Raw genomic sequence first — 24,329 nt, 5'->3', positions numbered from 1 at the left:
AGAAGGACCGATGTTCAGTCAGACAGTGGATGAGTCTGATAGGGACGCTTTCATCCCTGGACCAGTTCATTGCGTTAGGGAGACTGCACCTCCGTCCCCTTCAATTTCACCTAGCTGTTCACTGGAGAAAGGACAAGACGCTAGAAGCGGTCTCGATCCCCATTTCCGAGAAGATGAAGTCATCACTGACTTGGTGGAAGGACAACATCTACCTCAGAGAGGGTCTGCCCCTGGCTGTTCAGACCCCCAACCACGTTCTCTTCTCGGACGCATCGGACACGGGCTGGGGTGCGACATTAGACGGTCGGGAATGCTCGGGAACTTGGAACTCGAATCAAAGAGCGTTACATATCAACTGCAAGGAGCTACTGGCAGTTCATCTGGCCTTGAAAAGCTTCAAGTCTCTCCTTCTAGGCAAGGTGGTGGAGGTGAACTCAGACAACACCACGGCCTTGGCGTACATCTCCAAGCAAGGAGGGACCCATTCTATGACGTTGTACGAGATCGCAAGGGACCTCCTCACCTGGTCAAGAGATCTAAACCTGTCTCTAGTAACGAGGTTCATTCAAGGCAACATGAATGTCATGGCGGACTGCCTCAGTCGGAAGGGTCAAATCATCCCAACAGAATGGACCCTACACAAGAATGTGTGCAAGAGACTATGGGCCACATGGGGCCAACCTACCATAGATCTCTTTGCAACCTCGATGACCAAGAGGCTCCCAAATTATTGCTCGCCAATCCCGGACCAAGCAGCAATTCATATAGATGCTTTTCTACTGGATTGGTCCCATCTAGACCTTTATGCATTCCCCCCGTTCAAGATTGTCAACAAGGTACTGCAGAAGTTCGCCTCTCACGAAGGGACAAGGTTGACGTTAGTTGCTCCCCTCTGGCCCGCGAGAGAATGGTTCACCGAGGTACTTCAATGGCTGGTGGACGTTCCCAGAACCCTTCCTCTAAGAGTGGACCTTCTACGTCAGCCACACGTAAAGAAGGTACACCCAAGCCTCCACGCTCTTCGTCTGACTGCCTTCAGACTATCGAAAGACTCTCAAGAGCTAGAGGCTTTTCGAAGGAGGCAGCCAGGGCGATTGCTAGAGCAAGGAGGACATCCACTCTTAGAGTCTACCAGTCGAAGTGGGAAGTCTTCCGAAGCTGGTGCAAGTCGGTATCAGTATCCTCAACCAGTACCTCTGTAACCCAAATAGCTGACTTCCTATTATACCTGAGGAAGGAAAGATCTCTTTCAGCTCCCACGATCAAAGGTTACAGGAGCATGTTGGCAGCAGTCTTCCGTCACAGAGGCTTAGATCTTTCTAACAACAAAGATCTACAGGACCTCCTCAAGTCTTTTGAGACCTCGAAGGAGCGTCGTTTGGCCACACCAGGTTGGAATTTAGACGTGGTACTAAGATTCCTTATGTCAGAAAGGTTCGAGCCACTACAATCAGCCTCCTTTAAAGATCTCACTTTAAAGACTCTTTTCCTCATCTGCTTAGCAACAGCTAAAAGAGTCAGTGAGATACACGCCTTCAGCAGGAACATCGGATTTTCATCTGAAACGGCTACATGTTCTTTACAGCTTGGTTTTCTAGCCAAAAACGAACTACCTTCTCGTCCTTGGCCGAAATCGTTCGATATTCCAAGCCTTTCTAATTTGGTTGGAAATGAACTAGAAAGAGTCTTATGCCCTGTTAGAGCTCTTAAGTTCTATTTAAGACGAACTAAACCTTTACAAGGACAGTCAGAAGCTTTATGGTGTGCTATTAAGAAACCTTCTTTACCTATGTCAAAGAATGCAGTTTCCTATTATATCAGACTGTTGATACGAGAAGCTCATTCCCATCTGAATGAGGAAGACCATGCTTTGCTGAAGGTAAGGACACATGAAGTTAGAGCTGTCGCAACTTCAGTGGCCTTTAAACAAAATAGATCTCTGCAGAGTATAATGGACGCAACCTATTGGAGAAGCAAGTCAGTGTTCGCGTCTTTTTATCTTAAAGATGTCCAGTCTCTTTACGAGAACTGCTACACCCTGGGACCATTCGTAGCAGCGAGTGCAGTAGTGGGTGAGGGCTCAACCACTACATTCCCCTAATTCCATAACCTTTTTAATCTTTCTCTTGAAATGTTTTTTATTGTTGTTTTTTGGGTTGTCCGGAAGGCCAAGAAGCCTGGTTGATTTGGCGGGTGGTCAAATTCTTTTCTTGAGAAGCGCCTAGATTAGAGGTTTTGATGAGGTCCTTTAGTATGGGTTGCAACCCTTGATACTTCAGCTCCTAGGAGTCGCTCAGCATCCTAAGAGGATCGCGAGGCTCAGTAAGGAAGACGTACTTAAAAAGGCAGAGTAATTGTTCAAGTCGACTTCCTTACCAGGTACTTATTTATTTTATGTTTGTTATTTTGAATAACTGCTAAAATGAAATACAAAATACTTAGCTCATAATAATGTAAACATGTAATGCTGGTCTCTACCCACCCCCCTGGGTGTGAATCAGCTTATATAATCACCGGCTAAGTTTAATATTGAAAAATGTTATTTTTATTAATAAAATAAATTTTTGAATATACTTACCCGGTGATTATATATTAAAGGACCCTCCCTTCCTCCCCAATAGAGACCCAGTGGACCGAGGAGAAAATTGGTTCTTTGTTTACATGGAGTACTAAGTACCTGCTTGACAGATGGCGCTGTTGATGTACACCCCCTCCTGCATAGCGATCGCTGGCATATTTTGACCGTAGGTTTTTCTGTCGGGCAGCAGAGCTGCAGCTTATATAATCACCGGGTAAGTATATTCAAAAATTTATTTTATTAATAAAAATAACATTTTTCAATTTTCTAATTACAGTACTTTCATTAGTGTTTTCAAGATAGTCTTATTTCCTCAAAACTACTATAGTAATCAATAGGGTGGATTGAAGGAGCAAAGATGAAAGTGGAAGAGAAAAAGAGGGCATTTGAAGAATGGCTGCAGAGTAGTAATGTAGAGAAATATGAAAGATTATGATCCTTTATATTCTTCAAATCAACACCTACTTTTTCCCATGGTCTGTCAGCCAACTCATGTGATTTCAAGCTCTCTTTTCTGTTGACCAAGAGGGAACTTCTTACATATTTCACATTTTGAAGTAAATTGTTTTACATCTGCATTCATACAAGGTTAGTACAAGTATTTCCTGGCACTTCTAAAACATTCTCTACCTGTATGTGATGAATGTATAGATTATAAGGTTGGTGACCTCATTGTCAATGGAATAACTACTCGGTCACCCTTCAAGATGAGGCCGTTTTGAACAGAAAATTCATCCCTGGGGCAATGATAAGGTTTAAGTACACTTGGAATAACATTCTCATGATCAGGGCATCTATTCAGAATCACTGCTTTCAGTGATGCACTACCTAACCCTAGCAAGCACCTACCTTGTGGAGTGTCCCTTAACATAAAGGAGTGAAGCATCTGAAATAGATAAAGACCCAAAATCGGGAAAACTGGAGATAGACTTCAGAAGCGGGGATATGTCACTAACGCTGATTGCCCCTGCGGTGAATCGCCCCAGACCATGGACCTCATCCTCTGATGCTGCCCACTGGGACCTGAATTGTCTGGTGTAGATCTACAGGAAGCAAATGACAGACCCATCCATTGGATACGCGAATGGGGCTTTAAGATACGATGAACACTTCATCACCATCGGTTTCTTTCTAGATTGTTGTTAAACATTCTGGACTAATAGGTAACAATTTAATCGTATAGATATGATTAGACAATCGATGCCTACCATCATAAGATACATATGATCTTGATAAATCGGCCAGTAGCATCTCACTACCTTTATCATGCTATACGTTCTCATCGGCATACCTTGCAGACACATTGGTGCCCAACATAGTGGTTTTAGAATGATTGTTTCAAATGGTTTATGATAATTTTCTATTATATTCTACCAAATACATAATCATGAAATTTCCATAGAGCAAAAACTATCAACAATGCCTCTTTTTGTGTCTGGATGTATATATAGTCAATTCTTTTTAGCAAGGCAGATTTGCACTGACTCGCAGGGGTGCCCTTCTAGCTCGGAAACGTTTCCCGCTCGCTGATTGGTTGGACAAGATAATTCTAACTAATCAGGTAGCAGGAAACTTTTTCCGAGCTAAAAGGACACCGCTGCAAGTCGGTGCAAATTCAGTAGAGAATTAGATGGCAAGGAAGGGTGAAGGATGATATGCAGAGAAGAGGATGCCTTTGATTGAAGGCATTGGAGAGGCCGCATCAGACAACCGACCCCTTAATTAAAGCAGCTCGTATTCCTGTCTGCGAGGCATCATATTGAATAGTCAGTTCCTTACTTTGATTGTAATACTGTACAGTACTGTAGAGATTAGTTCCTTAATTCTATAAAAGGGATTTTGACGAAGGAAAAATCTATTTCTGGGCGAGGAACCTGTGTCGCCTAGTGAAATGCTCCTTAAAGCACCATTTCAAAGGTATAAATACTGCTAAATATACCAGAGAAAAAAGTTGCATAGAATGCTAGGAATATATCCAGTTCGCTCACCCCTAAAGGGTGTCGCTATTAAAACTGGGGCGAGTGATACCACTACCAGAGATCCCTTTCCAATTAGACTTCTCCCTCCTCAAAATCCCCCGTTACTACGAGGTGTCGTTCACTACAGCTACTGACCCCCCCCTCCACCCTCCCCTTCCCAGCACCACCACTACCTAACTTTCTCCCATCATTCCTATTAACACCCCAAGCTTTATCACGATCCTCAGTTCACTCCCATATATCACCCTGATGTGTCGGTCTTCTTATTGGTTCCATCTCATGAGCAAGGTTGGGTAAAACTTTCTGTACGTATTGGTAACTTCCTTATCCATAATTGGTGGGGCAAGGATACAACATGAAAAGTAGGTTCTTAATTTCTATTACGAGTAAGTACGTAAGATCCGTGTGATACAACAGAAAGATAAAACAGACTGTGCATCACGGGAGCACAGTTACTTGACTTATTAGGAGATTAGTGTCGTCAGTCCACTACATACTGTAGAAAAGCATTTTGGGTTTCTCCTGTAGTTTAGTTATTTCCTTGTTTCCTTTCCTCACTGGGCTAGTTTTCCCTGTTGGAGCCTTTGGGCTTATAACATCTTGCTTTTCCAACTAAGGTTGTAGCTTAGTTAGTAATAATAATAATAAAATCAGCTATTCATGCCAATGGAAAAAAATCAAGAAATAAACACTGAATCTGTTCTATGCAATTTTATTTTACAATGTCAGTTATTAGCAGTTAGCTGGGCCTCAAATATTTACATAATGGCCTTTGTAAACAGCAAAGTGAACTTTCATTCATGATTCACTACGTTTGTAAAGGAAGTCGAGCCTTTATCTGTGTTTTAGTTATCTGTCTGTTTCCTGTCATTAAGAATTTGAGATAGAGAGAGAATGAATGAGTGAGAGAGAGAGCTTGTCTTAAGTTTGTTTTCACATTAACACACACACATTTTAAAACTCTTACAACGTACATAAAGCTCTTTGCACCTTTCTGTCGGCCCCTAGCTCCACTTGCTACGTATCTTTCTACTATAGCTCTGTTCCTGCTTCCTTTGTTTCATCTTTCTTTTCAGGTTTTCGTTAAATTTATTTCTTGTAACTCTTGAGTTTTATCCTAGAATTCTAGATGCTCTTGGACTCTTAAATTGCCTCACGGCTCCCACTGCTGGACTCAGTGTTTTAAGCTCCTATACAGTAGTCTACAATAATGTGTTTGTAGATAAACACTTCAGTGTTTATTTTTCTGCCGATCCAATGACGTACTTTGGCGTCTACGTTCATGTAACCATAAGTGTTGACAGGAAATGTATTCGTTCTTATGCTATTTTTTAGTTTATACATTTACTCTTCTCTTAGCTGCTCTAGAAAAAGTCTGCTTAATGTGTTATTTGTTATTACGGTCATCATCCTCCTTATAACATTATGTTGGTTTTTCTGCTGTAGGGGCCTCTCACCTACACCACACCTCACATGAAGTACTGTAGTCTTTACTTCAGGGTCTTTGTACATTCCCTACACCCACTCATAGTCTTCTACTTTATGTCCATTCCATCCTTTATATCATCTTTATTTCCATCCTCAACCTTTGAGTGTTAGCTGTTGACTGGGGGGGGGGGGGTTACTGCTGTGGTTAGGCACCTAGTGAGGGCAATCTTTTAACTACAGGTATTCGCTTTTCAATTGGCCTCTGTGGTCATGGTGCGAAGAGACATGGAATGAATTTAAGTCTGTTCTTATCTGGATAGTTTTGTTTTTATGTTTTTATCTATCTTATATAAGTACTGAGTATTATATTTTTATTTATGATTTTCATGTATATATGTCTGATTATTATATTTGATTAGTGATTATTACTTTCAGAGGATGAATTTTGAAATGTCAGTTATTCATGGCTTAGTATGTTTCATTTGTATATCATTGCAAATTGTTTATCTAACAGTAAAGTGTTCTTGATTCATCGCAGTTTAACTTGTATAGTCGTGAAGTACTATCGGTGTCTTTTCATTAGTTTTCTCTTTTATTATGAAAGCAAACCTGTAATATCGGTATGGTATGTGTATAATTTAATCGCTCTACTTTTACAGGATGCCCGGAGTATTTTACCTGAACACGAGCGGGTCGGTTCCTTACGCCGAGAGAGACGCCGTCTGCTCCCCCGGGAAGACCGTGAAGGACAACATCGTCATGATCTTGGCTTCGACCGGTTCGGGCCTGATGGTCCTCTTCATCTTAGCCGGCGTGGCGATTCTGGCCTTGAGAAGGAGACGCGACTCGGAGGAAATAAACAGCGGGCTGTTGATCGAAGAGGACGGGGACGACCGCATCATCGACGACGAGGTCCCTCTTCCTCCCACGCCGCCCATGTCTGGTGCCGAAGACGACGACGATGCTCTGTTGATACGCGACGAGAACAGCTCTGCAACGGCTGGTGACGGAGTGTCGACGTCCGTTTCGTGTTGATTATGCAGTTCGTAGTTCCGAGAGTGTGCGGTAATTTGGTCTTTATCTAAATACGAAATGCTGGTAAGAAGAAAAAAGCTCAAAATACAAGATAGGAATTTATTTAGGGTACTTTTATCAGTGAAAGATTTCTTTGCTCTTCATTAGGAATTGGGAGTTTTCTAATTGTAAAAAATTTTTTAATTAGATCGATAAAATTTTAATAGGGTAAGGGGGAGCAATTGAAGTGGTACGTACGGTACGTAACGTGACTGGTAGTTGTCGTTACTGTATAGTCTTTTATTTAAAAGACTCTGGCTCAAAAGAAGAAAAATTTTTAACATGAGAAAACTAACTTGAAATTTGAGTACCATCATTGTTTAAGGAAATATGCCCTGTAGTTTTACTAAGTACTTTATGTATCGAAGAATCTCATTTATCGAAGAATCTCATTTAACGTTATACTTTAATGATAGGAAAGTTTGTTGTTGTACCAAGTACTTTTATATGTATCGAAGAGTGTCGTTTGACGTCATACGGCAACGATATGGAGAGTACTGTCCGTAATGCTCCTTCAAACAAGGTATTCTCGGAAAGCTGTTACTAAAACATGCGAGGGTATGAATGTGATATGATCTCCGATCAATTTTCATTGAATTTCGATAATATCAATCTCGTTTCAAACAATAGAATCTCTTACAAGCTTTAAATTATGCAATGAATATATTATTCAAATCATCTTTTAATAAGATGATATTCCAGATGAAATATAACAGGTTTTTCTTATTTTTCATTGAATTTTTTCAATAGAACCAATCTCATTTTAAACAATGGAATCTCTTACAAGCTTTAAATTATGCAATGAATATATTATTCAAATAATTTGATTATAAGTTCATGTTCCAGATAGTATATAACAAGTTTTTTATATTTTCAAAAATGTAGAATAATTTCAAGAGCTTCAAGCATAGACAAATATCTCATCGCTTCATGCTACGTTCGATCCAAGGACCTGCGTAGCAGACGTAGTTTTAGCCGTATTGCAATAGTACTAAGGTTGGTACTCATAGAGCTTAGTAGCGTTTTCTTTTTCCCTTTTTTGGTGTAAAAATGGATTTAGGAATCCATTAAAGATAAGTAGACTAGACTATGCTGAAAACTCTCTCAGAACTAATCGCTTTTCCCTCGAGGCATTTCGTCTATCGGCTCCGGGATCTAACCGCGAAGTACCGGCGACGATCGTTCGGCATGCTTTGCTTTTCGCGATGGTTAGTTAGGGAGGACGCAGGTCTATCCGGTCTCGTAGCTTCGGTAATGAAAGGGTTAGAATGTCCATTTGTGATGCAAGATTAATGGATGAAAAAGTTAGAGTACTCTATTGTTTTCGTCGAGTTATACAAAAGCACAGGTCTGTTTGCTCTTGAAGCTTTGGTAATGAAAGGTTTAGAATGTCCATTAAAAAAAGTTAAAGTTGCGGGTTTTAGGTCTCCACTGAGACGATTTACATCGTTCTCCTCGGGCGACCATTAGCCAGCAGGGACTATCACTAGTCCCCTCTAACCTCCCCCCCAGGCGCCACCCTGGGAGTACCCCCCGGTAGAAGGTCTCACGGTATTCGCGTCTCTGGCGGGGACCGAACTCGGGACCTCTGCAATAGAAATCCGCGACGCTACCAACCTTGCTATCCGGAGTAGTGATGTAAGATTGATGGATACCAAAGTTGGATGACTTTTATGTTTGTCGAGTGGGTACAAAAGCTACGATGAAAAGTCTTCATCTGCAAAATACGTTTAGCGTACAATCGTTAGGTTTCTGAACGTATACATCGTATTGTACTTGGAGTAATGATGGCGTCACATTGCAATGGGAGTAATGATAGTTTTTACGTCTCGGCAAAGAATTATAGCGGAGATAATCTCACCGAGGTAATTGCAATTTTAGTGATTGTTTTTTTCCATTCCAGATTATGGTAATGCTCTTTAATCTTCAGGAAGTGAAGATCAAGTTAGTCATATTTTTGTGGCGTAATGATTGCTTTTAGCTAAGTTATTCCTCGGTGTACTTCGGACCGAAATCCTTTACGTTTGTTGTACATAGGTCGTTGATGCTCTCAATGCCTCTACATTCGTTATGCATAGTCACTCGGAGGTGTGTCGTGCTTCTTAATTTTCAGCATTTCAGTGCATGAAATTTTTACATTTCATAGAGCACAATTTTCTGATATTTCTGCTTCTTAACCCTTTTACCCCCAGGCTGTTTGGAAATTTCCAACCCTCAACCCTCAGGGGTTATTTTTTTTTTCAAACACATTTTGCAGTATATTTTGTTAAATTGCTCTAACAGCCTTAATTTTCATCATAGAGAGGTCAGGTTGGTATCATTCTCTTGGAAAATGCCTGAAGTTTCTCAAAAAGTTATCAAAAATATGCAAAAAAAAATTTAAATAGCAGTTTTTTGCAAGGACGTACCGGTACGTCCATGGGGGTAAAGGGATGAGTTTTGTGAAACGTACTGGTACGTCCATTGGGGGTAAAATGGTTAAGGCTAATGATTGTTGGGTATTTCATGAAAGTGCACGTTGCTCATGTAAATATTCCCTGTATCTCTACATTATTTCATGAAAATATCTACCAGACTGAGGTTGTTGAATGTTGTATTAAAAAGGGAAAATGATGTATAGTAAATGTTTACCTGCCCAAAATAATCCCGATAAAGAAACATCATATATGAAATTCTTCAAAGGTTTTGTGCCGTGGATATATTTTTCCCATTCTGTTTTTCATGTTATGTAAAATTTGACTATTGTAATGTATTTTTATTCATTATACAATGTAATTGAACACGGTATTATTTTAGTGGAAGCTTTTGATAGTTTTAACTCATGAAATTATTCAATTATTTTATACATTTATTAATAATTTATTAAGAAGAGATGAACCAGTATTCCAGAGTCATTTGAAAACCTAGATACCTGTTCTAAGTATTGACTGTATTCAGATAAACTGACAGGTTTCTGTAATACCTTATATTATCATAATTTACATGTAAAATGCCTATCCAAAAAATTCTTTTATTCAAGATTATTTCATTTGCAAATAAAAATTTTTGGGATGTTATTGAAAATTGTCATTTTGAACAATTGGTGCTATATGTGACATTCAAAGCATTATATATATTGTATTTATATATTGTATGTGATAGATTTTAGGTTCTAAGTTTGTCAAATAGATTTTTTTTATATTGTGTCTTTATTATAATTTTGTATTTATGTTACTTGAAAAGGTAGAAAGTCCGCAACTTGCAAGCTAAATCGATTCCAAGAAGCTGTTTTTAAGTCAAATTTTGTTGAAGTTTGCCCTAGGGTCGTCTTCGGCTAACTCTGCCTACAATTATCTGCTGGAAAAGTCACCGAATATTTCCATTTCATATTACGAATGTCGTTTTGCCTACTGTATTTAATTATATGATATTGTTCTATTGCAATATTTTGTTATAAACTTTAAAATACAATATCTGAAATTTATAATTTCTGTCGGATTTGTGTTTGCAAGTCGAGGACTTTTCGTGCCGTATGTACGCAAACCTTACTTACCGAGATCGAGACGCAGTAGGCGGAGATGTTGGTTATTCATAATTGATCCTATGACTGGAATAGAGACAGCGTGAGAATGCTAATTGGATCAGCCAATTAAGTTTAAAATTATTTCTGAATTCACTATCAGGTGCTCTGTTTTTTAAAATTAATTTCTTCCAACACGGAGTACTTACCTCGAACTACTTTCTTAAGAGAAGAGTTCCCTGCCGCCTTCCCCACCCAGAGTAGGGGACGAGGTAAGTCTGTTGCGAAGCGGCCCATTGCCCTTCCCCAAGAGTCTGATATTACCTCGTCCCCTACTCTGGGTAGGGGAAGGCGGCAGGGAATTCTTCTCTTAAGAAAGTAGCTCTAGGTAGGTACTTTTAGGAAAAATACAAATTACTTAAAATTTGTGATTTTAAGGACCCTTTATCTTTCTTGATATTATTCTGAATTCAATATTAGTTGCTGTGATTCTTGAAATTATTTTCAAGGACCCTTCATCTTTCTTGTTTTTATTTTTAAAGACTTTATGTTTCCCAGTTTGTTCATTTCTTACACCAACATATATTACATTCAGGAGCTGTGGTTTTTTAATTATTTTTAAGGATCCTTCGTCTCTCTTGTTTTCAATTTTCGAAAACACCTTTTGCCGTTGTTCATTTTGTACACAAACGTACCGAGTGTTCCATTAGGTACGTTCTTGTTTGTGTACATACCTTTTTGTCTTGTTATTCTTTGAGTTTGTGAAATTATTCGTGCTAATATTTTTCACCTTTAAATTGATTTAGCGAGATACTTGTCGCAATTATGTCCAGAGAACAAGTATTGCATACTTCCACTGTTTACTTCTGGTTTCGCATCTTGCCACAGACAGCCAACGGCTTTTATCCTCAATTGTTAAGTCCTTACCGAAGTTCAAAATCCTCCTTTATGGGCGATAAGTTTGTGACGGAAAGTAACTTTCCCTTGTCGGTTTCTATGTAGAGTATTGTTTCACTTCTATTTTGTGTCCGACTTAAATTCTTTTTTGTTTTTCATTTCCAATTGCTGATTCCACTTAATCTTTTTCTTCAGCTGCTGTTATTAACTTTGCACAAATATATCTTGTCTTTGTGATTGCATTTCTATAGATTACTTTTTAAAATGTGCTGCTCTTTTTATACCTTTATACTTTGTTCTTAATTATATCCTTGCCTTGGTAAAATGTATGAAAGAGTTAGTCCTTAAAATTGTTTTACTTCTAGGAATTATGAGCTGTCAAGGGTTGTAAGTTGACCCTCTTACCATTAGCTGATATGATTCATGTCTTGTGCATCCAGTTGCACCAAATTCACGCTGGTAAGCGAAGCTGTCCACCTGATTGTGCCATAGACTGCAGCAATATTCGTTCCCTCTTGAGTTAACAGATGGGCCCAATTTAGTATGTCTGCCATCTTGCTGTTAATATGTCCAATTATGACTTAAAGTATTCCCCATCAACAGCCAAATTTATTTTGTATAACCCGTCTCTGCTCGCGTAAGGTAAGGTTTGTGGTACAAGACAGCGAGTGTAATGATATTTTAACCTTCGTTTTAGGAATTAACTATTTGATTGATATTTTTGTACATTGGCTGTTTAATACGTCTCAATGTGTGTGTATTCATTATACAATTTATTATGACAATAAGTATATACTTGACATACAATATCAATGTATGTGTTCCATTAAGTTTATATTAAAGATAAAGTCATGTTATTGTATAGTATAATGACTCCTGCATGCAGTAAATAAAAAAATACAACAGCTATTTTATAACAGTCTGTATTTAAATACATACAAAAGTAATGCACAGTAATTTATAATAAAAATGTTCCCAAAATCTATAATGGATGTCAAAATAAAAAAAAAAGGGTCAGCATAACATTTCAGGGATTTCTAACGTATTAATACGTTCTCAATAATACTTGTACAACATTAAACCTGAGTTTGACGTCTGATATTTTAAAAACAACAAAATGCAATATGTGAACTACCTAGTATTATACACAGCACTAAATAAGGAGTTGGTAGACAAAATATAGAGAATTTTATCACAATTCATTATATCTGTACAGGAAATAACATACATATAAAAATATCTCATTAAATTTTATATATAACTTAAATATTACTGCTCTTCGCATTGACGAAATGTCAGCGGTCAAAGTCTATTACACGGGGAGAACCTAACGTCGCCCTTCGACACGCTGCTGCGGCACGTCTTAAGACGCGTCGCGTTCGACCTAAGAAAGTCATGGATGAGGACTGAAAATTAACAGTGGCTATCAAACACAGTATATATGCACAGTGGACAAGCTCTTTTTTTTTTCTTTTTCTTTTTATTCTTTTTTTTTTTGCTGCCAAGAAGCCGAACGTTTTACTTCCGTCTTTTATCGCTTATCCTCGTCTTCGTACCGAGACCTGTGAATGTCGCCTTATCTTAGTCGCAATCCGGCGCGGCGCGAGCATGACCGACGGTCCTCATCAAGGCGTACAGAACAACCCTAGCTTTTTGGTCTTGGATACTGGCACTTCTTCGACGATCTGTTTGGGAAGACGGAAAGATTACAAGCAATGTCTCTTAAGATACGTCCCAGCATGGACATTTGGGCTTACAGTATACTATACGTACTTAACAATATTGCCTACAGTGAGTAGTCCCTTGTGTATAAACGATTTAACAATATTATCTACAGTAATTAGTCCCCTGCTTATAAGCAATTTAACAATGTTACCCACAGTAAGTAGTCCCATGTATAAACGATCTAACAATATTGCCAACAGTAAATAGACCCCTATGTACAAATGATCTAACAACATTGCTTACGGTAAATAGTCCCCTGCGTATAAACGATTTAACGATATTGCCTACAATAAGTAGACCTTTATGTATAAACAACTTACATTGCCTACAGTAAGAATAATTGAAAGGTTCTCTAACACCCAATTCATGACCCCAATAACATTAACTCTACCATTGTTCTCAGTCGGCTGACTTTGCTAACACTAGTTAGCTAGATTCCTACTTCATGTCAGAAAATCCCTAAAGGTATTTCTACATAAATATCTATAAAAGATGTTAATTCATTTGTTTTGCATTTAAAATTTCTTATACAGGGCACTTTATACATATTTTCTTTATTACTTATATCTATAAATTTGTTTATTAATGCCATTGCAAGAAAAATTACAAATTAGCAAAAGAGCCTTCATAGTAATGAATGTACTACTGGTTAACCCTTTTACCCCCAAGGTAAGGTTAAATTTCGAGCACATTTTGCTATATATATTTTTTAAATTGCTCTAACAGCCTTAATTTTTGTCATAGAGAGGTCAGGTTGGTCTCATTCTTTTGGAAAATGCCTGAAGTTTCTCATAAAGTTATCAAAAACATGTAAATAACAGTGTTTTGCAAGAACGTACCGGTACGTCCTTTGGGGGCGAAAGTTAAAATTATCCATGAACAATATACGGTGCAGTAATTATTATAAGAAAAGTGATAAGATTTACCCAAAAATAATGTGGATAAAATCATCATCATAGTACACATAAATAACGCCTTGTGCTATCAAATCGAAAGGAAAGAGACGGACTCTTACCCGCAAAAGGTTATCAATCCCATAGAGGTAGCCTTCCTCGTGATTCCCGAGTTCCCAGGGCTCCTCGTGAGTGACCTTCACGCCGGCGGGGAGCGGAACCGTCTTGGCAAAGTCGATCATCCAGACGCCGGCCTTTTCGTCGTCGAAGATGATCAAGATACTGCTTCCAATTACCTGGAATAGACACGATGTTAAGTAACCAAAATATTGAATAAATCACTGCGTCATACTTATACGAGTAGAAATTCTTCAACTTATAAGCTTTATAGCTTCCAAGAAGCTGTTTGTAAGTGAAATTTTGTTAAATTTTGGCTTAGTATAGGCTTCATTTAACTCGCACGCCTAAGATTTTCAGCTGAAAAAGTAGACAAATAGTCATGTTTCAAATTGCAAATGTTGTCTTGCTTACTGCTTTAAGTTAACATTATTTTTTATTACTGTATTTCATCATGATCTTTTGATACAATATCAGAGAGTTATGATTTCTGTAGAGAACTCTTTGTAGTTACACCAAATGACTCGCATTCACCGCAACAAGATGGAAGACGAGAAGGGGGCCATGACTCAAATTGGTATAAAATAGAGGGAGTTCATGTAACTGCTAAATGCTATTCAGATATTTTATTAACCTCTCCAATGCAAATTTTATTTTCGATGAAAATTCATTCCTTTGTTAGCGACGTCACGAAACGTCTACATAAATACGTTGACACGTGGCGACATTTCTCCTTGGCCACAAGTCACAAGACAATAAAAATCTCCTACAGGAAACTAAATTGAAAAGATGTAAAAATATTTATTAAAAGGAAACTTTCTATTCTAAAGTGAGATGCAAACAGTTAGTTTTTAATTTTCTTTAAATAATACTTTTTAATTTTGTTTATTTCTATTTTATAATCTTTAAACTAAAATCTTTGAGAGTCATCTATGTAAATTAACTACCACTAGAGAGTTATTGGATCCTTTGACTGGCCACATAGTACTACATTGGATCCCTCTCTGGTTATGGCTTATTTTTCCTTTGCTTACACATACACCGAATAGTCTGGTCTATTCTTTACAGATTCTCCTCTGTCCTCACACACCTGACATTGAGATTACCAAACAATTCTTCTTCACCCAAAGGTTTAACTTCTGTATTGTAATTGTTCAGTGGCTACTTTCCTCTTAAGGGTAAGGGTAGAAGAGACTCTTTAGCTATGGTAAGCAGCTCTTCTAGGAGAAGGACACAGCAAAATCAAACCATTGTTCTCTAGTCTTGAGTAGTGCCATAGCCTCTATACCATGGTCTTCCATTGTCTTGGGTTAGAGTTCTCTTGCTTGAGGGTACACTTGGAGGCACTATTTTATTTGGTTCCTTATTTCCTTTCCTTATCAGGCTATTTTTCCCTGTTGGAGCCTTTATGCTTATAGCATCCTGCTTTTCCAACTAGGGTTGCAGCTTAGGTGGTGGTAGTAGTAGTAGTAGTAGTAGTAGTAGTAGTAGTAGTAGTAGTAGTAGTAGTAGTAGTAGTAGTAGTAGAAGAAGAAAAACAAAGGCAACCGTTTTTAGTACACTGCAGTACAAAGGCCTACGACATGTCTTTATTCATGTTGGGTTTGACCAGTTTTCATTACCACGCTGGCCATTGGATTGGTGATTATGAGAGACTTGTCTAATTGTTCACAGCAAACCAACCTAGTATGAGAGCCCATTTCTAGTACAAGCTTTGCTGGCTGATCATGCCGATACACAAATCCTCTTGCCATGTTAAGGTATCCCAAGGTATACTAAGTTTGTATAGCATCTTGCTTTTTAAACTGGGGTTCTAGCTTGGCTAGTAGTAATAATAATAACAACAAACAATAATCTATAATTAGTAGTAACAATAAACTGTCATCAATCTTACCTCGTGTCGTTGGAAGAACGGAGAGTTGACGAACACCTTTCTCAAGTGCTGGAGGCGCTCGATTATTTGGCGTTTGGTGCTGTCTCGTCCCTTCAAGAACCCGTTCATGATGTTGGCCACCTCCTCTCGACTCCTCACTGTCTGGAGCTCTGTGACTGCATCGCTGCCACTCATCTGGCAAGGAAGAAGTAGGGAGTTGAAGGGCGTCTTGGGTAGCATATGAAGTTCGAAGTCTAAAGAAGTTTTAAGTTTGAAGAAAGTCTTGAGAAGTTAAGGGAGTTTTGAAACTAAAGATTTCATAAGCTGAAGAACAAGTCTTGGAAAGTACTGTAATGGAAGTTGAGAAAGTCTTAAGGATTACAAGAAGTTGAAGAAAAGCTTTTAGAGATTTATAAGATGTTAATAAAATTCTTGAGAAATAAAAGTTATAAGATGAAAGAAGATCAATAAAGTCATGAGAGTTTAAAAAAGTTTAAGTTGAAGTTGAATAGTCATGAGGAGCAAAGTTGAATAAACTCTTGAGAAATAAAAAAGTTAAGAAAGTCTTAAGGAAAGTATATGAAGTTGAAGAAAGTCTTGAGAAGTAAGAAGTTGAAAGTCTTAACTAACAAATCCTGTACTTAATTTTACTATACGTGTACAGGTCAATATGAAAGAAATGGAAAGGGCGGTAAGCCTTCCTTTACGTTGCCGCCATTCTTTTGAAAGCTGACAGTGACAAATCTCTTCCAATGAGGCATTCGAACTTTGAATTTAAAATAGAGAGAGAAAGACAGCGAGAGAGAAGGAATTTTAGGGTCGTTTACCTTCAAGGCTTCAATCCTGAACCCGAGGGATCGAGAAGAGCTCATCTTGTCGCGGAAGTCCATGTACCGCAACTTGGTGACGGCCTTCTCTTCCTTCTCCTTGCTGGTTGGCGCCGAGGCATCGACTTTGATCATCTGTGAAGATTGGAGAACTTGTAAATATTAATTGTGTCTGCATTTACTATACAGGCAATTCTAAACCTTCCGTTCTTCCATATAGACTGAACTCTTACTTTTGCTTGAGGGTACACATAGGCACGCTATCCTAACTCTTTTCTTATTTCATTTCTTCACTGGGCTATTTTTCCCCTGTTGGAGCCCTTAGGCTTATAGCATCCTCGTTTACAAACTAGGGTTGTAGCTTAGCTAGTAGTAATAATAATAATAATAAGTGTCAAGTACAATACTTCTTCATTATTTTACAGAATGGCTTAATATTGATTATTATTTTAGCGTTTAATATTTAAGGATAAATGGTGTAAAGTCAGAACTGTTATGCTGGGAACTTGTACAATAAGAAATTTTGCTAATTTCAAATTAAATTGTTTATGGAATTTATTTTGTTACATCAAGTAGTGATAGGGAGTCAACGCAAAACCATTCGACCCACCTTTTCGTAGAGATCGTGACGAGCAGTGGTGTTGGAGACCTCCGTCTCCAGAAATGTCCGGGTCCCCATCTTGATGTCCATGACACACGGGTTGTGAAAGCTGTACAGCAGATCACCCATCTCTATGAAATCTGTATTATGGCCGTCAAGGAAATGTCAACGGGAAACCAGAGGATCTCGACTAGTTAAAAGTCTATTTTACTCGATGTTTTTATCCCCCACAAAATAGGAAAAAATGGGCTTTCTTAACCAGGGTAAAGATCAAGTGAAAAATAAATTTGTAAAGATAATTCTTTGTACTCCAGTAACTATTTGTCTGGCAAGTAACAATTTTAACCTTCATGTAACCAAATTTAAAAACGGTAAGTAACAATTTTAACCTAACGTAACCAATTATGAGAGTAATTCGTACTTTTCTTAGCGATACAAACCACCAAAACGTTCCTATTTCAAAGGATGAAAGGTCTATTTTAGAGCCGGGTCACAAGCAAAGTATCGTGCTACTGTTCGTAAGGCGACTAATATTACGGTAATTCCCAATGCAATACTTTCTTCCAATTAATCGGAAAATACCAATATGAAATATACCTTTAGGAAGGCAGTCATTCCTCTCAAAATATCAAAATCAACATCACTCAACCCCTCTCCAAAAGATACAAGACCAGCAGTATAGAAAAGGATACATTCTTCTTGATATTTTATCTCCCTGAAGAAAGTCGGCGTTATTTCCCTGGCGGGGTCTGTGGCAAGCGCCTTGTAGGCTTCCGTCTCAACGGGCTCCGGACCCCTCTTCTTCCATATCGTGCCGGGACCTGCTGGGGCCAAGGACCCAGGGTGGCCAGACAGCTGTATCCAGTTGTTGCGACGATTATTCAGCAAGACGGAAGAAGCCGGCGCAGTCAGGTTGAGGGCGTTCTGGAAAAGGGAAGGTTAAACTGAGTCTTTCTGGACACTATGTTTTTATGCGGTTACAATATGTCGTAATGATCTCGACACACAAAACAAAGTGTTGTTAGGGTCTTTTGACTCGAAGCAAAGTTGTCTTAAGGGTCTTACGACTCGAAACAAAATGTCTTACGCGTCTCACGACTCCAAACAAGATGTCTTTAGGGTCTTATGATTCAAAACAAATTGGTGTAAGAATCTTCCAATACCCAACAAAATGTTCTAACACAAAACGAAATAAAGTAAGGGTCTTATGACTAAAGGTTCGACTTGAGAAAGAAACCTAAACTTAGTAACAAAAACTATTCCATCAGAAAGCCACTGATTTGAGGTCTAATAGGTAACACAGGACTACAAGTATTACCTGTAAAAGGTCAGACACATCTACTCAAGTATAAAAAGAGACTATACACTCACCAAGGCTAACCTCTGTAGCATGGACATGTCGCTCTCCCCAGCGCAATCGTTTGCAAAGGCTGCTTCACTGGCGTCCATGTTGAGGCGACCGTTAGCAGGGACGTTGGAGTTGGGAATCTGCACATCGTGATTGGGCGACGGGGAGCTCTGCACGGACTTGACGGAGGAGGACGAGTCACACGACGACGTGGTGGAGTTCGAGGCCGAGGAAGAGGACTTGGGAGACGTTGTGGCATTGTGGTCCTCCTCGCTACTCTTCTTCTTCAAGGACGGCTTCCTCCATCGCCTGGTGAGAGACGACCGCTTGCTCGAGGACTTCGGGTGTGGGGCCTGGTCCGCTTCGGCTGTCGCCGAGTGGGACTCCAAATGGAGCCGTTGCTGGTTGGCCTCCGAGGAGTGGTGGTGGCCCTTGGAGTCCTTGTGTGGTTTGAAGCCGACGGCACCTAACAGGAGCTTTTCGATCTCCGCCTTCCGTTCTCCGCTGACCTGCAATGAAAAGATGGTTTTTAGTATGCTCGTACATGAAAGACTTCGGTTATTTATATGAAATTTAAAGAAAAAAAATACACGAAAAGTTTTTAGTGCATTCGTATATGGAAAAGTTTTGCCATTTATATGAAAAAGAATTAAGATATACAGGAAATAAAGTTTATAGTACGCTTGTAGATGAAAAACTTTTGTAATCTTTATGAAATAGAAAAATATATACAGAAAATAATAGTTTTTGGTATACTGTAATCATACATGGAAAACTTTGGTAAAATATATATGGGGAAAAATATATAAGAAATAAAAAGTAAAAACTTTAATTATCTTTATGACAGAAATAAAATGTATAGGAAACATATGAATACAAATATACATTTATATGCTTCAAAATAAAATCACTTGATTTATAAGGTAAATTTTGGTCATTCATATGAAATAGAAATAAAATATACATGAAATATATGTATACATTAAACACATTTAAACCGTTGAAGATGAAAATCACTTGATTTAAACCACGAGAGAGACACAACTCGCTATGAACCGATAATGATTAAAACTACATATTCGAAAAATGTCAAATTCAATGCGTAGAAAAAAAATCGTATTTTGAGAACATCTGTTCAGTTCACCTGAGCTTTTTTCAAATGGGTTTTCCATTGACGTCACAGATACTTAAACCAGGTGTGAGTGTGTGTGTGTGTGTGTAATAGTGAGGGTTTGATGTCCGTGATATTTAGTATATAGATGATGACTAAAAATAGGCTTAATTTAATAAGACTCTCGGTACATTAGGCCTATGTCATGTCAATATTACTATTTTTAGCTTAATTTAATAAGACTTTTGGTACAGTAGGCCTATGTCATGTTAATATTTCCATTTTCTTTGCAGTATTTTAAGATTTTAAATCGAAGTCCGTGAGAATTAGTATATTCCTGTTTAACATTGAGAATTGGATAAAAGTTTTAATTTTAGATTTGTGATATTTAGTATGAGAGAGAGAGAGAGAGAGAGAGAGAGAGAGAGCTTAATTGCCATATCAAATTGAAGCTTAATGTGAATACTAATTATATTGATAAAGATATCTTAATGTACACACACACACACATACACACACACACACACACACACATATATATATATATATATAATGTGTTTGTGTTTAATCACTCTCTCTCTCTCTCTCTAGCTAAATTTTACAGGTTTGGCCTACGAATTGAGCTAAATTAAAGATGAGAGAGAGAGAGAGAGAGAGAGAGAGAGAGAGAGAGAGAGGTTTGATTTTATTTCGTAATTTCAGTTTAATACAATTCTTTATAATGCAAATTTGGAAATGATCAATTAAAAAGATTTTATCCATAGTTTTTCCAGATAATGTTTTGATGTTTCTCCCTTATAAAAAAACAGGAAAAATGCTGATAATTATTACAATATCTTCCTTAATAAATACAGCAAAAAAATTATACAAATTTTTACTGTTTTCCTTTTTAGATAAAGGAAAAATCAAGTTATCTTTTCAGACATGGCAAAAATTATATAAATTTTAACATTTGTCTAAAATATAGACCTAGTCCTAAAGTCTTCAAAGACATCCTTAAACAACAAAATCAATCTCTCTCTCTCTCTCTCTCTCTCTCTCTCTCTCTCTCTCTCTCTCTTTAATTTCTCTAAATTCTCACGGACTAAACCGGTAAAACCCAGTTTGACAAGTCAACTTTGTTTCCAAGTAGCGTTGATATTTGAAGCTTTTTTTTCCGGAGATATATTTTCGTGTCGTGCTTTCGAAATAATTATATTTTACTAATTACTAAGATTTTATATAATGTTATATATATAAGATATATGGTACAATTTATACTCGATAGTTCTTGGTACAAATGCGTTCATAATTCTTTACAATTTTATCCCTAAATTGGTTTGATAGCGAACGCTAAATTAAATTCCATTTAAAGAAAGCCAAATAAGTTTACGAATTCATTAAAAATTGGCGGAGTTTTAATTTGAAAATAACGAACCTGACAACGCTAAAATTAAAACCAAAGATATATTTCCGACTATCATATTAATCGTATAAGAATAAAAAAATTAACTTTATATGAATTTAGGTAACAATAATTACTAGCACTAGGAATAAACTAGAACTAGTATAGCTAGTAAACTTTAATAGCACTGTTAACTAGTATTTAAGAAAAAAAACTAGCTCTGATATATCTAGTAGGGAAAAATCTCTTTTGTAAGAAACGGGTCTCTCTCTCTCTCTCTCTCTCTCTCTCTCTCTCTCTCTCTCTCAGTTGGAATCCTGAAACTACAGTGAGGAATTTATGGGAATTAGATATAATTCCAAGAATTCCAACTTAGGGCAGTCGAGGATCAGACTGGAATTTGAATAATTTTAGGAATGAAAGATGGAAAATGAGAATTTAATTGGGAATTTATAAAGAATTTTGAATGAGAATTATTAAGAATTAAAAATAGAAAATAAGAATTTAATTGGGAATTTATAAAGGAAATTAAATGAGAATTATTTGAATTAAAAACAATAAAATGAGATTTAAATATTATTAATTAATGAAAAACGGAACGCCCTTCTTACTTGTAGTAACAGAAAGAACTTTAGTATGGCTATGTCCTGCGAGGGTCTTCCTGAAGATTGGGACACGCCCTTCGTAGGAGGCTCTTTCCCCTCCAGAAGATTCGAAGGGGCCGTTTGAATACAGCAAGACTTCATTTTGTCGATAAAATTTTCAAAAACTCCAAAAATAATTACGGAATTTTGTCGACGAAAATTTTCAAAAACTTCAAGAATAATTACGGATTTTTTACTTTTCTGACTATAGAAGCTGTCTATATTTTTTTATATGGTTCAATATATGTTATTTTGATTTTGTTTAGTTGTGTATTAACGCTAAAATATATTTATTTCGTCTTAAATACACAAATACGCGTATATAGAAGTTGTCATGGTGAAATATGGCGTGCAGGAACCTTAGAGTTTATCAGCGTATAATTACGTTTTTTTTTAAATTAATCACAGTTAATATTTTAAATAACTTAATAAATAAATAAGTGATAAATAGTTTGTTATCGTGATAACTACGTTCAACACACTCCAGAATTAGAGAAAATACTGGATTTTCCTCTTAAATACCATAAAACACTTTATCACAGGCTTTTGATAATCTTATCAATACTTCGTCCTCAGGAGCATTTTTTATCTCTCTCTCTCCTATCTCTCTGTATCTATCTCTCCATTTAGGGCACGTTTCTCTCTTAATCTCTATCTTTCTCTCACTGATGAAATGGTTGTGGGAAATTTCTGATTCCAAAATCTTCTTTTGACGTCAAATCTCAATACCACGAACTCTTCAAAAGTTGCCAGCTAGTATTTTTCCATTTCTATTCTGTTTTTTTTTCTTTATTTTCTTGATTAAATCTTTCTATCTTCACGAAAAATAATCTTAAACCATTTTAAAAAAAACGTCACTTGAGCCTTGTTTCAAGACAAGATTAATTCAAGACGAATTATTAATTATATTTACTAAAAAAACAATCTAGTCGAGTTGCCACATAGGGAATTTCGTCTCGATTTACACAATGTTTCTAAATTCGATTAATTTCTATCATTGTTGATTGAAGTGTCACAAATTATCCTTTATCGCACAACCGTAGATGGATCAACACAGCGATATGGATGTATTATCCATGGATTAAAGGTTGTAGTGGGTTATTACAACCTGTAGAGCGTAAATATCACAACAACAGAGCGATAATGTAACCAGCCAAGCGGCTCACTGGAAACTGAACTGACTGCGACACTGTTAAGACTATCTTACTGTGAGGTATACCCCCTTTCCCTGGCTCTCCCTACCCCCTCTCCCTGGCTCTCCCTACCCCCTCTCCCTTACTTAGAATGAGTATAGAGAGAGTTGGCGTTCCCGGATGTGTCAGTAGGGGGGGGGGGGGGGGTTAAGTATTTAAGGATGACGTGACACTATGCCCAAAATGTTGACCTATTTTATGGCCATACATTGTAAGAGATTGTATATATATATATATATATATATATATATATACAAACACCTTTTCTGAGTGGGAATACCTTAACGTGGTGAAAAGGTTTGCGTATCGCCATGATCAGAAAAGCTGTACTAAGTCAGGGCTTATCTATACTAGGTTGGTTTGCTTTGAAAGATCAGTATAAATAGTCTCCGGCCAACCTTAAACACGCAGTGGCCATTTTGGTAATGAATTGGACAAACGACAGACCATGTTTTGAATAAAAAGACAAGTCTGAGGCCTTTGTCTTGCAGTGGACTAGAAACGACAGCATTTGTTGTTGTTCTGTGTGTGTGTGTATCTATCTATCTATCTACCTATCTATCTAACTTCAGACTCTTATTTCTTATCTCAGTGACCTCTCCTTTGACCTATGACCTTCCCCCTGACCTCAAACGATAAGAATGTTCGTGGTGGTGAACGCCAGACTTGGGGCTCGAGTCCCGCTCTCAAACTCGTTAGTCCCTTTGATCGCTGCAACTTCACCATCCTTGTGAGCAGTTGTTATTTTAAAGTTTTTATAATTTATAAATGAAAGACCTACTTTATCTTGACTGTTCTTGAAATATTTCATTTTGATTACTCATTACTTCTCTCGTAGTTTATTTATTTTCTTGTTTCCTTTCCTCACTGGACTATTTTTCCCTGTTGGAGCCCTTGGGTTTAAAGCATCTTGCTTTTCAAACTAGGGTTGTAGCTTAGATTGTGATAATAATAATAATAATAATAATAATAATAATAATAAACAGCTAATTTTCATTTTAACTTTCTGATATTCATTGCACGCTCTCTCTCTCTCTCTCTCTCTCTCTCTCTCTCTCTCTCTCTCTCTCATTTTTCGAAGCTGGAGAGAGTTGAAGAGACCTGGGGGAGGACCACAAGCAGAGAGAGAGAGAGAGAGAGAGAGAGAGCTCTGTCTCA

General features: G+C 37.6%; 2 protein-coding genes across 3 annotated transcripts in view; one reads left to right on the top strand and one right to left on the bottom strand.

Annotated features, from left to right (window-relative positions):
- Positions 1-12,312, top strand: part of LOC137618803 (inactive pancreatic lipase-related protein 1-like) — a 66,942-nt gene extending 54,630 nt beyond the window's left edge. Inside the window, exon 9 of the mRNA XM_068349009.1 lies at positions 6,645-12,312. Coding sequence (XP_068205110.1) covers positions 6,645-7,020 — 376 coding nt within the window. The 3' untranslated portion in view covers positions 7,021-12,312. The remainder of the gene's footprint in view (positions 1-6,644) is intronic.
- A 50-nt stretch (positions 12,313-12,362) lies between these two features.
- Positions 12,363-24,329, bottom strand: part of IP3K1 (inositol-trisphosphate 3-kinase-like protein) — a 53,872-nt gene continuing 41,905 nt past the window's right edge. Inside the window, exons 1-8 of one of the 2 annotated variants that reach the window (XM_068349006.1) lie at positions 21,946-23,153; positions 18,863-19,348; positions 18,184-18,415; positions 17,501-17,631; positions 16,891-17,025; positions 16,085-16,258; positions 14,196-14,369; positions 12,363-13,140 (exon numbers count right to left, since the gene is read on the bottom strand). In XM_068349006.1, coding sequence (XP_068205107.1) covers positions 13,081-13,140; positions 14,196-14,369; positions 16,085-16,258; positions 16,891-17,025; positions 17,501-17,631; positions 18,184-18,415; positions 18,863-19,348; positions 21,946-22,080 — 1,527 coding nt within the window. In that variant the 5' untranslated portion in view covers positions 22,081-23,153 and the 3' untranslated portion in view covers positions 12,363-13,080. Of the gene's footprint in view, positions 13,141-14,195; positions 14,370-16,084; positions 16,259-16,890; positions 17,026-17,500; positions 17,632-18,183; positions 18,416-18,862; positions 19,349-21,945; positions 23,154-24,329 lie in introns of those variants that run through there. The other variant, XM_068349007.1, reaches the window with a different exon arrangement.

The sequence above is a fragment of the Palaemon carinicauda genome, chromosome 25, assembly GCF_036898095.1.
Source record: "Palaemon carinicauda isolate YSFRI2023 chromosome 25, ASM3689809v2, whole genome shotgun sequence".
Taxonomy (NCBI): Eukaryota; Metazoa; Arthropoda; class Malacostraca; order Decapoda; family Palaemonidae; genus Palaemon; species Palaemon carinicauda.
Note: the sequence above shows the minus strand (reverse complement) of the source record. Positions and strands in the feature narration are given on the sequence as shown.